Source organism: Cervus elaphus, chromosome 18, assembly GCF_910594005.1.
Source record: "Cervus elaphus chromosome 18, mCerEla1.1, whole genome shotgun sequence".
In the NCBI taxonomy this organism is placed as follows: domain Eukaryota; kingdom Metazoa; phylum Chordata; class Mammalia; order Artiodactyla; family Cervidae; genus Cervus; species Cervus elaphus.
In genome coordinates, this window is record NC_057832.1 from 88,144,413 (window position 1) to 88,165,603 (window position 21,191).

A 21,191-nucleotide genomic window follows, 5' to 3' on the forward strand; every position below is an offset into this window, starting at 1 on the left:
CTTTAAAAGCAATTTGTACTTCTTTCTACAAGGGTGTCTATATTTTTTGACTGTTTTCCCATTGGGTTGCTGGTCTTTTTCTCACCCTCCTGTGATAACTCTGACAAGGTACATGACTGTACTTTCCCGGGGCCTCTGATGCCAGCAGGTGACACCACAGGGCTGCTGCAAGCCTCAGAGCTGGACACTACTGCTCACCTCTCCTCCCCACTCCCCTTAGTTCAAACAGGTTTTAGTGTGTGTTCTACCATCTGCTCGAGATATTAAACAGGAGGAAACAAAGTATATATATCCTAAGATACTGTTCTGTGGTGCCTTTCAAAACCATATACACACTGAATCTTAAACAATATTTCATTAGTATATTAAAAAATATTTGCTCTAACTAGCAGAAACTGGTTTACTGAGTAGAACTCTTCTAGCATGTTGTAACAATATCCTGGACTTAGAGGAATCTGACCTTGTGACTGGAAAAAAAAAAGTGAGCTTAAAATGACAATGTCTTCACACCTACAGTAAATAGGCAGAAAGAACCTCTAAGATTTTAACATCAGGATTTCTGGACCAGGGTTATGGATCTACAGACACAGCAGAGCAGTTCACCAACACCTGCGGACACCTAGGGCAGCGTTACTTCAAGTGCGGTCCACCACCCCACCTGCACACCCAGGAGCTAACTAGATCTGCAAATTCTTAGGACCCACCCCAGAGCAAACGAATCCAAGTCTCTGGAGAAGACCCAGGAACCTAAGTTTATCAGGCTTTGTAGGCAATCCTTCTGCATGTTAGTTTTTGTGAGGCACTTGTAGGGCTGGGATACTCGGGGACTGAAAAGGCCTCCCTGGAAGGGCTCCCACCCAGAGCTGCTCCAGCCCCACCAGCAGGCTTCCTGAACACGGACAGTGGTGTCGGGGGATGGATGAACGGCACCCGGGAAGGCTCCAAGGTGTTCCTCACCTGGTCTCCAGGAAGGGCCAATCTGCACAAAGTGCAAAGATGAGGGGAGAGGGCAGAGGAGTTCTCTTTCCCCTGGGTGGAGAGGGGGGCGAGGGGGTGGAGATCAGAGGTGGAGAGTGGGGAGTGCAGCTGGGGTGACAGAGATTCCAAAACCCTCTCCCTCGGGGATCCTTCATCTTGGGAGCCACCTTCACTTGGGAGAACTGACGGGCAGGTGTCAGCTCAGAGATTCTCCAGCCAATCAGGAAAAGAAAAGGAAAAAAAAAAGAGGGGGGATTCAGGTCAGGAATCTGGCCAGTGCTTTAAAAAAAAGTACATCTGGCTGTGGTTGTCTCATGTTTTTATGCCCCTTGGGAACCTAAGGACAAGGTGAAGTCAAGAAAGTCCTAACACGGTGTACTTGAGAATTCAGGGCTGATAAACATCAACGTGTATTAAATCTCTCTCTGAAAGTCTCAACAGACTCTCTAGACCCAGATGGAGCCGAGTTAAGCAAATCAACCTATTTCAACATGATGTCGTGGTGAGGAGGGTCCCCTTTTACCTTGTCAACATTGGCCCGCGTCTTGGCAGATGTTTCCACATAGTTAACGTTCCACTGGTCGGCTCTGGTTTTCGCCTCTTCTACGGAAACCTGCCTTTTATCTTCCAAATCTGATTTGTTTCCAACGAGCAGAAATGGAACGTTCTCATCTTCTTTTACTCTTAAAATCTGCTCCCTGGGTAAGAGGAAATGAGCAAGAAATATCTCTGTGTGTTAAAATAACAAATAACACATGCAGACATTTATTTATGCTTCTGAACAATGAGCTCATTTATTACATGGGAGGAAACCAGCAGCACGCCTTCCTTTATCTACCCTCAATCATTTGAGCTTCACATTCACTTCGTTGATGGAGGAAAAATACACCAAAGAAGAGTACAAATATGGCAGTAGAGGCATGAAGTGAAAGTATCAAATGCAACTTCATTCTAAATGCCTTGTTTTTAAAACCTTTTTTACGTTTTGGCCAGACTGCGTGGCATGTGGGATCTTGGTTCCTCAACCAGGGATTGAACCCGTACCCCCTGCAGTGGAAGTGCAGAGTCTTAACTACTGGACTGTCAGGAAAGTCCCTCTAAAGGCTTTTTCAAAACAAACTCTTTACATTAGAATGATTTCAGATTTACAGAGAAGGTGTGAAGATAGGACAGAGTTCCTGTATGTCCCCACACCCAGTTTCCCCTGTTGTCAACACAATTTATCACAATTTATGAAGTACTACTGATACAAGTATACCTTGTTATACTGCAATTAGCTTTACTGTGCTTTGCAGATACTGCTTTCTCTTTTTTAACAGACTGAAGGTTTGCATCCCCCTGTGTCAAGCCAGTCCACCAGGGCCACTTTTCCAACAGCATTTGCTCACTCTGTGTCTCTGTGTCACATTTTGGTAATTCTCACAATATTTTAAACTTTTCCATTATCATTAAATTTGTTAGGGTGATCAGTGACCTTTGTGATGACTGTAATCATTACCAGCATTTTTGCTTAAAATGATGCTCCCTTTGGAGTTTGAGAGACAATTATAAAATTTTAGAATAGAAAAGCACCTTTACAAACTGGTCAAGCCTCATTTTTATTTTGAGGAAAGTGAGAACCACAAAAGGCAACAGGGTTTTCTAACATTTCTATTGAACACTTATAAGTGCTCTAAGTTATATGTGGGCAACTGTGCCAAATGTGGATATCAGGGATACTGAAATGGGTAAGAAATGGGTTCTGCTTCCAAGTGTTTTTACCTTGTCAGGAAAAACACACAGCATACAGAAATCAATCTCAGTGTCAGAGTGTGGTGAGTGTGCTACTGGGGCTGTGCAAAGTGTATCACAATCACCGATGAGGAAACAGTGGACTCTGCCTTCGTGATAGGAGGCCCACGAAGGCTACATTTAGGAGCTGACAATTATTAGAGAAATGCAAATCAAAACTATATTGATGTACCACCTCACACCAGTCAGAATGGCCATTATTAAAAAGTCTACAAATAGCAAATGCTGGAGAGGGTATGGAGAAACAGGAGTCCTCCCACACTGTTGGTGGGAATGTAAATTTGTGCAGTCATTGTGGAAAACAGTATGGAAGGTCCTCAGAAAACTAAGAATTACCACATGATCCAGCAACCCCACTCCTAGACATATATCCAGATAAAACTCTAATTCAAAAAGATACATGTGCCCCCGTGTTCTTAGCAGCACTAGTCGCAATAGCAAAGACACAGAAATGGCCTAAATGTCCATCAACAGATGAGTGAATGCATAAAGAAGATATGGTGCCGATAAAATGGAATACTACTCAGCCATAAGAAAGAATGAAATAATGCCATTTGCAGCAACATGGATGCAACTAGAGATGATCATACCACGTGAACCAAGTCAGAAAGAGAAATACCATATGATATCACCTATGTGTGGAATCTAAAATATGACATAAATGAACCTATCTATGGAAAAAGACTTAGACACAGAAGAGAGGCTTAGGGTTGCCAAGGAGGAATGGGTTGGGGGAGTTTGGGATTAGCAGATGTAAACTATTACATATAAAATGGATATACAACCAGGTCCCACTGTATAGCACAGAGAACTACATTCAATATCCTATGATAAACCATAATGGAAAATATAAAAAAATAATTAGGTATGTAAAACTGAATCACTCTGCTGTATAGCTGAAATTAACATGTCATTGTAAATCAACTATACTTCAATAAAAGATTTTTAAAAATCAACTACAATAAAAAAAATTAAAAAGAGGAGCTGACATTGCTCTATACTTTACAGGTCAGATCATGTGGAGCGCCTACTCTTCTATTACCATTCAGACCACCTCAAAAATGGCTTTCCTACTCCTGGTCAGTTACCAGGAACATTTTTTATTTATGGGAAGGGCAACACATTGGAGGTAGGACAAGAGGGTAATGAATGATTCATTTATTTTCTGTAATAGCAACAGCCCAAGACTTTTTCTCTTGGCGTAAAAATACCTCATTCCCTTGAGATACCACTCTGGCTTTGGTGACTATGGTGACAAAATGTATTCCATTACTTAGAACAGAATCTGCTACAGAATAAGCACTCAAATATTTTTTCAAAGAATGAATAAGCACTGACTGGTAACTTTCAATATGTCTCCCAGGGTTACAAGTTACCAGAATCTGCCACTCTTTGCACTTTATCATGGACAAAAACTTCTTCCTTACAGAAACCAGCAAACTTAATTTTACAAATAAATTTACATTTCCTAAGTTTCTCAGTGACATGCTTTTCTGCAAAGAAGCTTCTCTTAGAATCTTTTGAGTTCTTGGGACTTTCATCTATACATGAAGAGGAATGCTTTGTGTAAGCACTGGTTCAGTTTCTTGCCCAAACACTAGGGATGACGTCTTTCCTCATCTTTGGAAATCTTTGTTATCCTTCAAGGTTATCTATCTCTTGAAGGCCTCCAACTCCTCTCATCTCCTGGATCCCCTGTAACAGTCACTGTCCATATCTTCTTTATCACTAACTGACACTGGGTTTCACGCCTTATTCAACTCGGCTGTGTGAATGTTGAAAACAGAGGATATATTATATGCTTCTTTTGCACCTGCCCCCCAACACCAAAGCAGATCATGTGTATGTAAATAAAAATACATAAAGAATATTTGTTTTTGTGCATGCTGTATTTATGACACTACTCAAGAACTTATTTATGCTGTATTTTTCTTATGTATAGAGAGAACACCTCTCCCCTTTATCACTTCCCCAATCCCCTGTCCCAAATCAAGTGGAGGACGGATTTCGATTAAACAAACAGTAAATAAGATATTAAAAAGATTGTATAACAAGACAGTGTGTGTATCTATGGTGGTATTATTTCCACTAAAAGTTCAGTGTGTGTTTGAGGAGGATGGCGACATGCCTGCTGGGCACGACACAGGCGCTGAGACACGCGTGACTAACACAGACAGACTCAAAATCTGGGTCAGAGAGCCGTGATGTGATCCAGGCATCTGCTTTCACGGCAGCAGCGGTACTGTACTCCAAAGGGAAACACTTCAGGAACACACAGGGAGACTCTGCGTGCGCGGGCTGTCACACTCCGGCTGCGCTGCAGCTGGCGCTGGCAGAGCCGGCGGAGGTGAGGGGCCGGGAGGTGGGGGGCCTGGAGGTGGGGGGCCTGGAGGTGGGGGGCCGGGAGGTGAGGGGCCTGGAGGTGGGGGGCCGGGAGGTGGGGGGCCGGGAGGTGGGGGGCCTGGAGGTGAGGGGCCGGGAGGTGAGGGCCGGCGCCCTGCACGTGTGAGCGCAAGCGCACGGAGGACAGCCACGCTGAGGTCAGAGAGGGACTCAGCACAGCGGGAGGGAAGGGCAGCCAGGTCAAGAGCCTCCAGCCGCCCACTCGCTGCTGAGGAGGCAGCTGTTCGCAGTGTCGCGACACGACTCCCTGACGTACCTGAAGTCGGCTGTGGCTGCAAAGGACTCCATTTCTGTAATGGAGAAGACACAGAGGAAGCCCTCGCCGCTGCGGAAGTAGTTGTCCCTGATGGCCGCGTAGTCCTCCTGCCCGGCTGTATCCAGGATGTCAATCTGCACTTCCTCCCCGTCCAGCACCACCTTCTTCCGATAGCTGTCGGCCTTGGTCGGCTCGTAGTCCTCCACAAACTGGGAATGAGGGAAAGCATTTCCATTTCTAAATCACCTTTACTTTTCAAAGTTCCTTATTTTGAAATACAGATTCCACGAAGGTGCCAGAATAGTACCGAGAGGCCACAGGTAGCCTTCATTAAATTTTCCCTAGTGGTAAAAGCTACATTCGTTTAAATTTCCATCATAGACAATTCAGAGGTCTTTTCTTTTACAAAAAGTGGAGGTTGAACAGCTCTAGGCGATTGAAAGCTTGAAAACCATGACTCTTCTCTTCCTTAAAACACTATATCTGCAAAAACTATTACATAGGTATTTTATCAAATGTTCTTAAATCCTTTTTTGTGACTCCAAATATAAATTTTCATGTCAGAATTGTAGAAAATGACTTCAAAGTCAATATTTAGGTAAGGATTGAAAGCACGGTTAAATCTTTTCTTTCTCCAAAATGAACAGAGGCAAAAAAGTGACTTATACCACTCTGTAGAATGTCAAATCCTGAACTCTGAGATTTCTCCCCTGTCTTCCCACTTTTAAAAATAGCATAATTAAACCACTTTACAATTGTACTTCTAACTTTTATTCTCTATATCTCACTTTGATAGTTTTGATCAGAGTATCATTGTTGGTGTGTGTGTGTATATATATACACATACTTTTGTGAGCTTTTAATTAGTTCCTATAAATACTTATCTGATATTTTCTTATTTATTTGCTCAATGTCTAAATCCCCATACTAGAATTTAACCCCTGGGGGCAGGGACCTTGACCAGTCTATTCATCAATGTCTCCTCAAAGCCTCGAAGAGTGTCTGGTACATGGAGACACTCAACAAGTATTTACTGAGAAACCAAACACAGTGTATTTGTAACTGTAAAAGATATAGAACATTCTACCATAATTACAGGCTATTATTTCACAAATGTCAAGTATTTATAAACATTTATGAATATTTAATGGATATATTGTTGTTATATCTGATAATATTATGAATATTAAATGAAAGCTTAATCATTCATCAAACATCAGACATACGAACATTCTTACTTTTGACTGCCTTACTATCAAGAAGGGGACTGATTCAAGGATTAATTTAAAGAAAAGCAGCTATTCAGGTGACTAGTATGAAGAACAGAACTGAACAGATAAATTAGCAATTCCATTTAAAATACCATTTCAATTTTCCCCCTCCAAATTGTTTATCATAAGCAGGACAACTTCAGGATTTAAGAGTTCTGTGTGAGAAGAAATTAATACAATATTGTAAACCAACTACACTTAATAAAAAATTTTTTTAAAGTTCTCTGTGTATGGAAGAAATGCTGATGAGCAGGCAATGAAAAGAGACACTGGGTGATAAAAATCTGCAGGATATTTTTCTCAGAAGACCAGGTTTAACACTGAGTTACTCATCAGAGGTCACTCTGCGTGGGCAGGTTGGGTAACTTCTGTTTTCTCATCTGTAAAACGAGCATACCACTACCTACCACACAAGACTGTTGTGAGAACCAGGTAAGAAAGAGTAACCATAAATCCTTACTTCTATTTGGGAGGAAGAAGAATTGAGGAAAAATGCTTAAATTTGATTAGCAACTCAAATCATTTAGCCTTAATAACAATGCTCTATGGAAAAAATACATTGCTGTATATAGGCTGAGACCTTAACTCTGGGGCCATAAAGTCTAATACAAATACATGCACACAAATCTGTAACCTGTTAAGTTATTTTATTTCAGGGACACAGCCTTCACCTGCTTAGTGGTGAGTGTAGTACCAGGCCAAATATATAATAAATGATTTTTTTCATTGAGTTATTAAAGGATACCTTATATATGTTAACCTCAAGTCTCAATCAGGTACTATATCTACCAGTTCTATTAAATCAAGGTGGGTCTCACTATTAAGACACTAAAAATAAAAAAAGTCACATATTGCTCAGAGATAGGTACTGTTCTCACTTTTGTTCTGTTTTTTAAAAGCATAACGTTTTTAAGGACCTTGAACTCTCAACTTTGTAAATCAAGCTGTATACAAATGTTGACTCTGAATTTAAAACCAGGAAAAAAATGATCAGTAGCTTTCAAAGACTCAAGGAATCCATCCAAACCACAACCAAAACTAAGCTAGAGAAATACTCTGTGCAAGCCCCAACTCTGACATCCATGATGCCACCGGCACTTACCTCATCATACATGAACTGCAGAGTCAGCGCAGACTTGCCCACACCACCGCTGCCCACCATGATGACTTTGTGTAAGGCCAAAGAATTCTGACCCTTGGGCTTATTCGCAGCCATCTCGTGTCACAGAGTTTTCACCAAAGGATTAAGAAGAATCTAAAAAGAATGAAAGAACAAGTAATGCTCAATACATTATTTGTCAGAATTCCAGTGTATGAAAGAGACAGGCTTCAAGTTACTAGTTCCTTAGGCTTCAAGTTACTAGTTCCCATTCTGCTATGATTTTAAACAGATGGCAAATGAAGTATGCTCATTTGTGGGAAGAACCACTTATCAGAAAACACCATGGCAATAAGACAAGTGTATGACTCAAGGGCATTTATCTTATAATAGTTTTCAGTAATGAGCTTGCTGACCGAAAGCGAAAACTTCCCAGGGCAACCACACTCTGACAGTAATGGAGTATTGGCTGTAAGAGAGTATGGTCACACAGATTACAAAGCAGGCTGAACGATCACTTTGTTTCCACATCAATCTCTGTTGGCAATAATTAAAGAGACGTTTCTTCTAACTTCAGTAAGAAACAACTGACCAAAAAAAAAAAAAAGAGAGAGAGAGAAAAGAAACCTTATCCTGACAACCTGGAAGTTGAAGTATAAGTAGAATCTAACACTGTGCACCCCAGCTCCCGAGGATCATGTTACTGGAACATCTGTATATACTGCGATGGGATGGGTAACCTAACTTAAATACATGAATCTAGCATGCCCTCACTTTCCTTAGAACACGCATTTGTTTACTACATTTATGTGCTCAGTGTGGAAAGACCAGTTTCCCCCAGGAGCTAGCTAGAATGGTGATGCACGCTAATGGTACCCAGTTACCTTTGGTCATGGTACCAATCCTTAGAAAAAGAGGCGGTAAGGTCAGAGCAAACATGAAGTCTGTGTGGAGGCCCATGCAAGACTTTTTGGTTTTAGAGGTTGGAGGGGGTGGTTCCTTCTTTAGAGGTTAGAGGTACCTTCTCAGCATCTCTGACTTGTTTCGGTCACAGCATACCTTTCACAAGCTGCAACTCACAGGAACACCCCTCACGCTGCCCACTTCTCCATCTCATGCTCATTCATCTCTCCCAGTTTGGCTGCATCAGACCCACACTGGTCTCTCTTGATTCTTCACGTGCTCTTCTCTGCCTCCCGGCTTTTATCATGCCGTTTCCCCCATTTGGCATATTCTTGGCTAACTCCTCTCAGTTTTGAGGTTTCAGCTTACCTGAAACTCTCCACCTAAACTAGGCTCTCCCCTGCTCTGTGCTCACATGGTACATGATACCTTTCCTTCATAACCATTAAACGAGCTGGAACTGCTCAAGTGTGTTCTTCCTAATATAGGTCTTCTTCCTAAAATTCTGGAAGCAACTTGAATATGGGTGCTGTGTCTGCTGGTTTACTTGACTTGGCAACATCAGTACATGTATGTCAAAGGAACAAATAAATGTTGGAGTCTGACTTAACCTGGGGAGTGCTTTGGATGGTACTGGTATAAAGAAGTTACTGCTACTAGAGATTCCATCACAAGTTCAGGTGAGGACAGTCAGCTTTGGGTTTGTGCTCCACACACTGGTTGTGCAGGGCACCCAAGAGCTGGATGTTGCTCAGGCCGCCCCAGAAATCATGCCCATTTGCCTATCTGCCCAATATAGAAAAGTCTTAAGGAAAAAAAAAAATCCCAAATCTTGCTATCCATATAACAATAGGAGTAAGTTGAGACATATTTGAGAGTCACAGCATACCTTTCACAAGCTGCAACTTGTGAGCATAACTGAGATCACACTATATACGCAATTTTTGATCCTATTATTCTTATGTCATAAACATTTTTTAGTAGAGGCAACCCGAACTGTGAAGCGTATGATAAGGAATCCACATTTGAAGGCTAGTAGTTCAATTTAACTCAATAAACAAGGATTGAGTCCCTCTTTTTCTGGACACCAAGGACAAAATGATTACCACTGCTCAGAAACAGTGAAAATTAACAGTGTACTTCAGATAAGCAGAAGTCTAAAAGACACCTCATCTAAGAAAGCTTATGGAGCATGCTGTTGCTGGCATTCCTAATAAAGGCAGGAAATGACTTACTTCTCACTCTTGTGATCTTTACTTGCTGGCAGCTGTAATCACTTCATGGCTACGTAACTACCATTTTATTTTTAAAACAGTTCTATCACAAGAGCTGAGGGTGTTACCGTATCAATTAATATTCTAAGAGTTGAGTATGTATGCTTTTAAAGCAAAAAATTAGTTAGCAGTTACACCAACTGGGTTAAAACATTTTCCCTTTCAGAAAAATTAACAATTCAGTCTGTGACTTAAAAAATGCAGATTCCCAAAGACAGTTTCCCAAAGTGCAAACATTCCTCAGTAACTATGAGGTGCAGATCCCCTACTTTTAAGAGGCTATCCAGGAAAAGATCCCACCAAGGAGACACTCCTCAGCCCCAATTAAAAAACCTGGCTTTCCACAACTCAGGTCCCAATCCCTGGTCTAGATGTTGGAACCTAAGACAACACACATAGAAATAAGACTCTTCCACTGGTGCTAAGTGCAATGGAGAACACAGAGGCACTGGGATAGAGACACTGGGGACAGGCTACTTTAATCAGGATGGCCAAGGGTGAGTCCTGTGATGAGGCAGCATTTGAGCTGAGATCTGAATTTTATAAAGAAACCAGCCACCTCTGAGGGAAAAGCACTCTAGACACAGGGAAAGACAAGTACAGAGGCCCAAGACAGCAGAGGGTTTGCCCCATTCTAGGGGCCGGACGAAGGCCAGAGTGGACGGCGTCCGTGAGTATCAGGGAATGTAAACGGGAGGTGAGACAGAGAGGGAGCAGAGACTAAATCATAAAAAGCCTTGAAGACCATGGAAAGGTGTTTGAGTTTGATTGTAACTGTAATGGGAAGACTCTGGAGAGGGTGTAAGCAAGACTGTGACATAATTTCATCCATTTTTAAAAAGATTACCACGGCTGGTGTGTGGAGAATGAATGGAAGAGGTGCAAGGGCTGAAAGCACAGGAATCTCTCCCACAGGCCATGACTAAGTTTGGCAGATGGTGGCTGTCAGTGATCTTGGGAAGAGTCATTTCATCACTGAGATAGAAACCACAGCCTGAATGGGGTGGGTTGAGGAGAAAACAGAAGGTGAAGAGACGAACTTTGAAGACTAATGGAGAAACGGGGCCATAGATGAACATAGATTTTAGTGTGGGTTGCTTCTTAAATATTTTTAAGGGATGTTTATATGACAATCATCTAAAAGAGGCAGAAACTAATGATGAAGAAGAGACAGCGCCTCTAGGAGCAAAGTGACTCTATGAGTTGTAGACCAGAGGAGTAGGGACCCCGGGCACACAAGAGCAGGGACACTGCCTCCTCTGTAACAGGTGTGGTGGTGAAGCAAGACGTACAGGCTGCAGGTAGGTCTGGCTGTTTATTTAACTGCATCTGTATTTCCTCAATGAAATATGATTCACAGAGCAATTTAGTGAGGCAGTTGGAATTCAAAAGCAAGCCTGTCTAGATAAGATCAACGGAACATTGATCAGGATATACAGAAATAGATCCAAGTACAGACTATAGTTTAGCGTGTAATAAAGGTGGCACTTCAGGTGGACAGTGGGGGAGGGAAGCACAGAGGATAATTCACATGGTAATGGGACAACTGGTGAGCTATCTGGGGAAAAAAAACAAAACTGTTAAGTGTATCTGAGGTTTAAATGACACAGTGAAATCACAAAAGCACCAGAAAAAAAAAAAATCACAAAATTTGTTTTATAATCTTAGAATGGGAAAGGCATAAAGTACTATCTAAAACCCAAGTCATAACATAACTTTGAGCTTCCCTGGTGACTCAGATGGTAAAGCGTCTGCCTGCAATGCGGGAGACCCGGGTTTGATCCCTGGGTGACTGGGGTTCGATGGGTTGGGAAGATCTCCTGGAGAAGGAAATGGCAACCCACTCCAGTATTCTTGCCTGGAGAATCCCACAAATGGAGGAGCCTGGTAGGCTACAATTCATGGGGTCACAAAGAGTTGGACATGACTGAGCATAACTTTGATAAATTTTACTACTTAGAACAATTTCTTTGTGGCAAAAACTTCTATAAGCAGAATGAAAAGATAAACTGAGGCCAATATTTTGTGATCCATTTCAAAGATAAGAGGTAATTTCTCGATATAAAAAGTTACTACAAATAAAATCAACAATAAGATACAAATGGCTCTAGTAGGTTCAACCTTGCTTATAAAAGAAATACAACTAAGATTAGATGCGGACTCAATTGTTTTACCCATCAGATTGCTATCAATATGTTTGCAAGGACCAGTAAACTATCGCCTCCTTGGTCGACTTTTTGTATGGTCTGTGGCTAAGAATGGCTTATGTTTTTAAAGGGCTGTAAACAAAAGAAAACTAAGAAGAACATGCAACAGAGAACGTATGTGGACAGCAAGTCTAAATAACCTTTTCTTTCCCCTCATCTACAGAAAAAGCTTGTTCGTTCCTGGCAGACAAAAAGGCACATTCCTTCTCTGCAGTGGAAGCATAAACTGGAAACACAAACTAATTAGTGACCACAGATAAAGTCTGTGTTGCTGTTGTTTAGTTGCTAAGTCGTGGCCAACTCTTCTGTGACCCCATGGACTACAGCTTGCCAGCTCCTCTGTCCATGGGATTTCCCAGGCAAGAATACTGGAGTGGGTTGCCATTTCCTCCTCCAGGGGAACTTTCTGACCCAGGGATTGAACCTGTGTCTCCTTCATTGGCAGGCAAGCTGTTTACCACTGAGTCACAGAAAAACAGATGCTCTTTACCCACTGATATGGAGGGAGCCAAAACATATTGGTAAAGTGAAAAAAATAAGATATAGAACAATACACCTTGTAAGCAATGAACTGCATAAAAAGATGAGAAAAAGGGGATTTAGAAGTTCACTTGTTTATCTACCTGAAAGAATATAAAAAATGGTAACACAGGGTTGCCTGTGAAGATGGAAACTAAGTCACTGGTGAACAGACTTGGGATAATGGCATTTGGCTAACCATCATTTTGATTTCTGTATAATGTGAACATACGGCTTGTTTTTAAAATTAAAATTAGTCATACAATAAACTAATAACGTAAATCTTATTTCCTGCATCCACTTGGTAAAAGTATTATTAACTACTTTCCTGGCACATTAAACAAACTAGGAATTAGAGAACTGAACCTGAATTTTAACTTCTTTGAGAAGTTAGACCTCTCATGGAGAAATACAACTTCTCCATGTATGTGTACGCATTTGTGCTTTCCCTCTGCAAGTAAAGAGTTAGGGATCCCTGAACTGCAAATTGTTTGATTTGGTTTCTCAATTATTTTCTACGTCTTACTGTTAAAAAAATTTTTTTAATTACACAACTGCCTCCTCCCTGTCACCTTTGGGGTAACATTTCATCCCCGTGACTTATTTTTTTACTGCAAGTGTGTACCTTTTAATCCCCTTCACTGTTTGCTCCCTCACCCCAATCCTGGCAACCACCAATCTGTTCGCTGTTATCTACAAGCTTGGTTTTGTTTTTTTTAGATCTCACATATAAATGAAATCCTATAGTATTTATCTTTCTCTGACTTATTTCATTAGCATAATGCCCTCAAGGTCTATCCATGTCACAAATGGCAAGATTTCATTTTTTTTTTGACGGCTGAGTAATATATTACATTGTACATATATGCCACACTTTCATCAACCATTAATATGCTGATAGATGCTAAGGTTGCTTCCATGTCTTGGCTACTGTCAGTAATGCTGCAATGAATGAGGGGGTGCATATATCTTTTGAGTAAGTGTTTTCATTTCGTTTGGAGAAATACCCAGAAGTGGACTTGCTGGATCATATGGCAGTTCGAGTTGGTCAGATGGCATCACCAGCTTGAATGACATGAGTCTGAGCCAGCTCTGGGAGCTGGTGATGGACAGGGAAGCCTGGCGTGCTGCAGTCCATGGGGTCACAAAGAGTCAGACACTACTGAACGATTGAACGGACGGCAGTTCTATTTTTAAAAAGTGATGTCCCAGAACAATACTGTAGAATCTATGGTTACTGGTGGCCTTCAAGTTTTCAACCTTACTGCATTTCTCTCCTTCACCCAGAAGCTAGATACCTACACTGTGCTCACAATGTTGATTTAAACGATAAATTATATGATTTTTTTTCCTCCCTCTCTCCTTCCCATCCTCCATTAACAAATATACTCAGTGCTTGCCTTATTAAAATACATAAGGCACAGTTCTAGGGACTGAGGATGTGAAGCTGAATTCCACAGGCCTAGGTCCCTGCTCTCCTATGTTTAGTTAACAGGTATCCATATTGTCTTAAGGGGCTTCCAGGTAGCATGGTGGTGAAGAATCCACCTGCCACTGAAGAAGACACAAGAAACGTGGGTTTGATCCCTGGGTTGGGAAGATCCCCTGGAGTAGGAGATGGCTATCAACTCTAGTATTTTTGCCTGGGAAATTCCATGGACAGAGGAGCCTGGTGGGCTACAGTCATGGGGTCGCAAAGAATTGGACAGGACTGAGCAATTGGGCACATACACATATACCGAATTAAGTTTCCTGTCACTGTAACAAATACCACACATTTATAGGGGGTTCTTTTGGACTCCAAAATCACTGCAGATGGTGACTGCAGCCGTGAAATTAAGATGCTTGCTCCTTGGAAGAAAAATTATGATTATGACCAACTGAGACAGCATATTAAAAAGCAGAGACATTATTTTGCCAACAAAGGTCTGTCTAGTCAGGGCTATGGTTTTTCCAGTAGTCATGTATGGATGTGAGAGTTGGACTATAAAGAAAGCTGAGCACTGAAGAATTGATGCTTTTGAACTGTGGTGTTGGAGAAGACTCTTGAGAGTCCCTTGGACTGCAAGGAGATCCAACCAGTCCATCCTAAAGGAGATCAGTCCTGGGTGTTCATTGGTAGGACTGATGTTGAAGCTGAAACTCCAATACTTTGGCCACCTGCTATGAAGAACTGACTCACTGGAAGACCCTGATGTTGGGAAAGATTGAAGGCAGGAGGAGAAGGGGATTACAGAGGATGAGATAGTTGGATGGCATCACCGACTCAATGGACATGAGTTTGAGTAAGCTTCAGGAGTTGGTGATGGGCAGGGAAGCCAGCACCCCTGGCATGCTGCGGTCCACGGGGTCGCAAAGAGTCTGACACAACTGAGGAAGTGAACTGAAAACAACACAAAATTTATCATCTTAAGACTTCCTGTTGTCAGAAGTCCAAAATGAATTTTCAGAGGCTAAATTCAACGTGTCAGTAGGGCAGGTTCCTTCTGGAGCCTCCAGAGGGGAATCTGCTCTCTACCGCTTCTACTTCTAGGGACTGGCTTTCCTTGGCTCCTGGCTGCAGCACCACCACCTCTGCTTCTGTGGTCATGCAGCCTTCTCCTTCAGTGCAGTCAAACCTTCCTCTGCCTCCCTCTTACAGGCAGACTCGTGATGAGGAGACTTGTGATTACATTTAAGGCCCCCAAGGATAATCCAGAAAATCATCCCCAAACCCTTAACTTCATCACACCTGTACTCTTTGCCACAGGAGTTAATAGTCAAAGGTTATGGGGACCATGGGTATCTTGTGGTTGGGTCATGATTCACCCTGCCACACCAGTAGGAAGTCGGTCACAGCGCTTCAGACCACAGATCTCCAACAGAAACGCTAAGGTCTCACTTTATGAAAATTTCTAAGAAGTGATCAACCTAGTTCTCCAATAAGGAATACTATACCAAGTAAGGTCTTAAACAATCCTCCTTGTCCACTAAAAACAATAAGCCCAATGATCTTTTTATTTCCAGAGTTCATTACCACCTTTTTAAGACTTTCAAAATAGAGACACTCATTAGACTTTAGTTTAATAAAACCATTAGATGGTAGAAGTTATTACTGAGAGATTCTTTGTTAAAAAGAGATTAAATGAAACATCTCTTTCCCCTCCAATTTGAATAGCCCACGAAAGGCTATGATCATGGAAGTTCAGTTCTGAGCAAATCATTACAAACCATTACTAAGCGTAAGTAGGTAGAGGCCAAATTAGTGACTCATCCTCCAAGTGAAAAGTGGTTCATACAGACAACTTACAAATGACAATCCCTATTTGCATTAAGAATAGCTGCTCAATAAAGAAATTTACTAGAAAATAAACAATTGAGTACTTGACCAAGAAAGCAAGATACACAATTCTAATTTGAAAGGGATTTGAGTCTATTCAGGTTTATTACAGGATCAGATACAGATAGTATCACTGGTGTATTTTTCCAACCATTTAAAGAACATGTCTTATTAATACAATTTAATATTTCAGAGCATACAGAAAGCCTCCAAATTCTTTTTTGAGAGCTAGTTAAACATTGATGTGAAGTTCCTAACAAAGAGAGACTAAAGGAAAAGCAGACTGGTGATCTATAATGCAAATATGATGCAAAAATTCTAAATAAAAAATGTTAGAATCCAGCACATTAAAAGAATAAAAGTAACCAGGTGGGATTCAACCAGAAAAACAAAGATGTCTTTACATTTCAGAAAATTAATCTAATTCTTTATATTAATAGAAAAGTCACTGGTTATATGATCTGGAATGATATCTGATAAAACTCGAAGTCCACTGCTTATACCAATGATGCTTTCATAGTGAGGCCAAAAGAATCAACTGAAAAATTACTACAAATGAGAAATTTCAAAGGTAAATGGTTACATAATCAATACATTATGTGAAAAATAAATTTCTTTTCAAATAAGCAGTTAGAATATATAATGGAAGGCTCAATTTACAACAAGACTCTTAAGAACACATAACTAAGAATAAAATGAACAAACTGTAAGATATTCATGAAGACAATAATAATACTTAGGTAACAGAAAGGGTGACTTTATGAAGATAAATGAAAGTAGATCCTGGTCTTGGGACAAGAATATTGTATATTGGTAAAGGGACAAAACTCTAATAAGAAAGACTTAATTTCTAATATATAAAAATTACGTCACAATGAAAAAATTTTTGACCATTGAGTCAAGAGACAAAGGACCTGACTTAGGAGTCATCTGAACTATCTCCTAGCTTTCTTTGCCCTTAAATTTGTGAAGATAATTTCTGATGTTAAAAGCTGACTTTAACATTTTCTTTTAAGGCAAGCTGATTACATACAATAACACTGCCCCTTTTATGAGCTTTGATAAACATATACAGCCATGGAACACCACCACAATCTAAGACACACGCCATTTCTATCACCCCAGAAGGTTTTCTCTTACCTCTTCGCAGTCAGTTTCCTATGATCCCTCCATCCCATGGCAGCCACTGATCTTAGTTCCTATTTTCCAGAATGTTATATATAAATGGATCATATTGTACACAGTCTTTTGTGCCTGTTTCTTCCACCCAGCTAAGGCTTTTGAGATATAGTCATACTGTTACACGTATAGGTAGGATGTGTTCCCCCCCCCCCTTTTTTAAACTGTTGGATAGTATTCCATTGTCTGCAAGTAGCATAATTTATCAATTCACATTTATTCAGGGAGTTTCTATTTTTAAAATGTTATGAACAAAGAAGCTATAAACAGAGGTGTACCGGTCTTTGTATACCTATAAGCTTTCATTTCGCTGGGAATACTTAGGAGTGGGATTGCTAAACTGTATGGTACGTAAATGTATGAGATTTCCAGTTGCTCCCCATCCTGGTACAGTCACAGCCACAGGCTTTTCATGTTAAGTGGTCTACTGGATGTGTAGTAGTAATTACATTGTGGTTTTAATTTGCATTTTCCTAATGACTAATCATGTTGGGCATCTTTCAGTGTGGTTACTTGCTATTTTATGTCCTTGGAGTTAAAATCTTTTGCCCATTTTTAAAAATTGGGTTTTTTTTTTTAAGTGATTCATAAGAGTTCTTTGGATATTCTGGAATCAAACCTTTTACCAGAAACATTATCTTGAAAGTATTTCTCCCAGTCTGTGGCTTATCTTTACATTTTCTTAATATGTTTTCTGGAGAGTAAGAAGCTTTTAATTTTGATGAAGTCCAATTTATCAATTTTCTGTGTTTCATGTTTTGGGGGTCCCAATCTTTGACAATTTTTAAATAGCAAAGACGCTACTATATTTTGAATATTTATAAACAAAATCTTATTACTTAGTTATTATTAAAAAGAGAAAATGGAAGCACATCCAAGTGAAACATAATGTAAATAGTAACTGATACCCTGAACTCTTAGAAGGTCCTACTTTATTTTAAGGTATTTGATCAGCTCAAAAGAAGCAACAAAGTCAGAAAGTCCCTGAGGCAATGTTTTACTTCCGAAATGTAATAACTTAATATTTTCCAACAATCCAAACTGCACTGAATAAGAACACAAAATTATAACAAAGACTGAACTAAAAAAAAATTACATTCTGTTAAGGGTTAAGATGACTTAACAATTTGCCTTGTCTGCATAATAAATTTATTTATCTGACTTGCCAGACATGTTGTCAGACATCAAAGCACAGACTCAAATTCATGGGAAGGCTTGAAATTACTTTATTTCCTTCGATCTCAGTTTGTTTGTAAAACTAAGGTTAAGATGAATAGCACCTGTAAGATGTCTAAATACACATCATTTAAGTATGGGTAATGTAAACATTCAGGCATCTTTTTAGAAGGCCCTACCTTTATATGCCAGGTATATTCAGCCCCCCGTCAGTATTATTACCAGCAGCACAGAGGCAAAGCCCTCACCACAGTTAAGACTAACAAAAAGTGTCTAGAGCTCAGGAGAAAGTCACGACTAAGCTGACACTTGAAAGACAAAGCATCAGCAGATGAGCTGAACTTTGGGGATGGTGGTGAGAGATGAAGCTATAAGTAAAACTGACTAAATACAGAAGTTTACATGCCAGTAATTTAGGTTTTTTCCTCAGTGATAAAGAATCTGCCTGCAATCCAGGGTTTGATCCCTGGATCGGGAAGATCCCCTGGAGAAGGAAATGGCTACCCACTCCGTCTTCTTGCCTGGAGAATCCCACAGACAGAGGAACCTGGTGGGCGACAGTCCACACGGTCACAAAGAGTCAGACACGGCTGAAGCGACTGAGCACGCGTGCACTCAGAACCACCAGCTCTTCAGTCCAAGAGCACGACTCGGAAGGCAGGACAGCGGCAAGGCTACAGGGCAACGGTGACTCGAGTCTGGGCCAGGGAGGAGACCGGGATGGATATGAGACGTTAAGATGAAAAACATCAATCAAATCTGGGGACAGATCAAATGCGAGGGGTGAAGGAACAATTCAATCTAAAGTACCCAACTTCCCTTTTAAGGCTAGAGTTGATTGGGGTAAGGAAAGGAAGAGAAACAAGCGGCCTTTTTAGGGGAGTGGGGGTGTGTGAAAAGAGCTGGTGCTAGAAAATGATGGAAATCGATACTGACCTTTTAACAGATCAAAATATTTTAAAAGAAGAATCTAAGTATAGCCTAAGTATAAGAAGTTTTCTTATTCCAGCCCCAGAGGTTTCGCTACCATGCTATGACGTGATTTCAGCAATGCTGAGAAATAAGGAACAGGGTGGAACCTGAAAGGTGGAAGAGAAAGACTGACAAACTATTATTTGCAGCTATTTTAACATTTGTCTTTGAACCCCTAAATGTATTTTAAAAATAAGATTATGTAGAAACATTTAATAATTATTAATTATAAAGAATACATGTTTTGCTTCTGCATTCTTAGGCTAACTATGGCAAGATACAGAACAATGATCTTGAGTTCTGAACCAGGTATTTTACCTATGTGAAAATTCAATACATGTTATTTACTGAACTTAAGAACTACAAAATTAGATGAATAGTCAAAGCCTAAATTTAATAGAAGAAAAAAGTATGATTTATGCAATTTATACCTGCTTTAGATTCTACTGCATCTGAACTATAAATTAGGTGTGTAACTACTGCTATTTTGAATTTCTCAGATATATTTATAAACCTGATATTGGCTATGAAAACTCTTCTGATTAAAAAAGTGGAACCAGAAAAAAATAATTGAATTACCCATGTCTTAAGGATCCAACTTAAAAATAAATAGGGCATTTGATTAACTGAATGACATTAAAGTGTAAGTTGCTCAGTCATGTCTGACTCTTTGCAACCCCATGGACATAGTCTGCCAGGCTCTTCTGGCCATTGAATTCTTCATACAAGAATGCTGGAGTGGGTAGCCATTCCCTTCTCCAGGGGATCTTCCCAACCCAGGGATCGAACCAAGGTCTCCTACACTGCAGGCAGATTCTTTACCGTCTGAGCCCCATATCGAACTACATAGTAGAAGAAATACTGACAAAAAGTTTTAGCAGTGAACAGTTGTTAGCAAATGAAATACTTTAGAAGAATCTAAGTATGGCCTCTGGTTTACATGAAGACACCTGTCAGTGCCCACTTTGGGATGCATGTTTCATTAAGTTATTAGCTTTCTCTCTGTATAGTGGCTTCCCTGATCTTTTGGTTTGCTTTTGGATTTCCTTTCTGTTTCTTCTTCTTATGCCCATTTTCTGAGTGAACATATATTTATTAAGGACCAGATACTGTGCTAGGCATTGGGAGGGGCTGGTGGGTGGGTATACAGATGAGCCAGTCAGAATCCCTGACTTCAAGATCTTACAATAAGTGACAGATGTGGGGGGAAGATGTTACTAAGTTGCAACACACAAGTTTGCCCTTTGCATCTCTTTCCACTTAAGTCACTTGCTTTTGCTGTGTTCTTTTGGTTAACCTTATAGCTGTCATTTTTATTTTTTAATTTAATTTAATCCCATCATTGTATAGATGTAGAAAGTCTACTTAAAAACTCTTATATAAGACATTATGGTTGTTTAGAGTTCTTCTAAATGGATAACCGTCTATTTATTTCTACATTTAAAATACTTTCCATGAGGCATATTTTAAGGAACTGTAATGAGTTAATGGATTGTTTAAGGTTTATCAGATATACTGTCCAATGCTTTTCAAAAGTGTTATACAATCATTCACAACATTCCTATTAGGAATGAACATTCTTTTTAAAAATCTGCTAATTATATAATGGGGGAATGATCTCACTGTTTCTAATTACACCTTTGATTACATGATGAGGGTGATCATTTTTTCCATGTTCTTATGAATTTTGTGAATCATATCCTTTATTCATCAGGCAATAGTATCTCATATTACATTTTTTATTCTTTCACATCACCCCTGGCTAGGCTTTCTTTCCTCTTGTTTCCCAGTTCACTGTAGCAGGTTTCTTCTGTTGCTGGGTAGATCTGCTACCATGACAGATC

At 40.2% G+C, this 21,191-nt stretch overlaps 1 protein-coding gene across 2 annotated transcripts in view; it reads right to left on the reverse strand.

The window, feature by feature from the left end:
* Positions 1 to 21,191, reverse strand: part of RALA (RAS like proto-oncogene A) — a 73,910-nt gene that overhangs the window by 3,916 nt on the left and 48,803 nt on the right. For both annotated transcript variants that reach the window (XM_043871942.1, XM_043871941.1), the window contains 3 exons: positions 7,802 to 7,954; positions 5,429 to 5,637; positions 1,502 to 1,676 (listed from right to left, as the gene is read on the reverse strand). In XM_043871942.1, coding sequence (XP_043727877.1) covers positions 1,502 to 1,676; positions 5,429 to 5,637; positions 7,802 to 7,915 — 498 coding nt within the window. In that variant the 5' untranslated portion in view covers positions 7,916 to 7,954. The remainder of the gene's footprint in view (positions 1 to 1,501; positions 1,677 to 5,428; positions 5,638 to 7,801; positions 7,955 to 21,191) is intronic.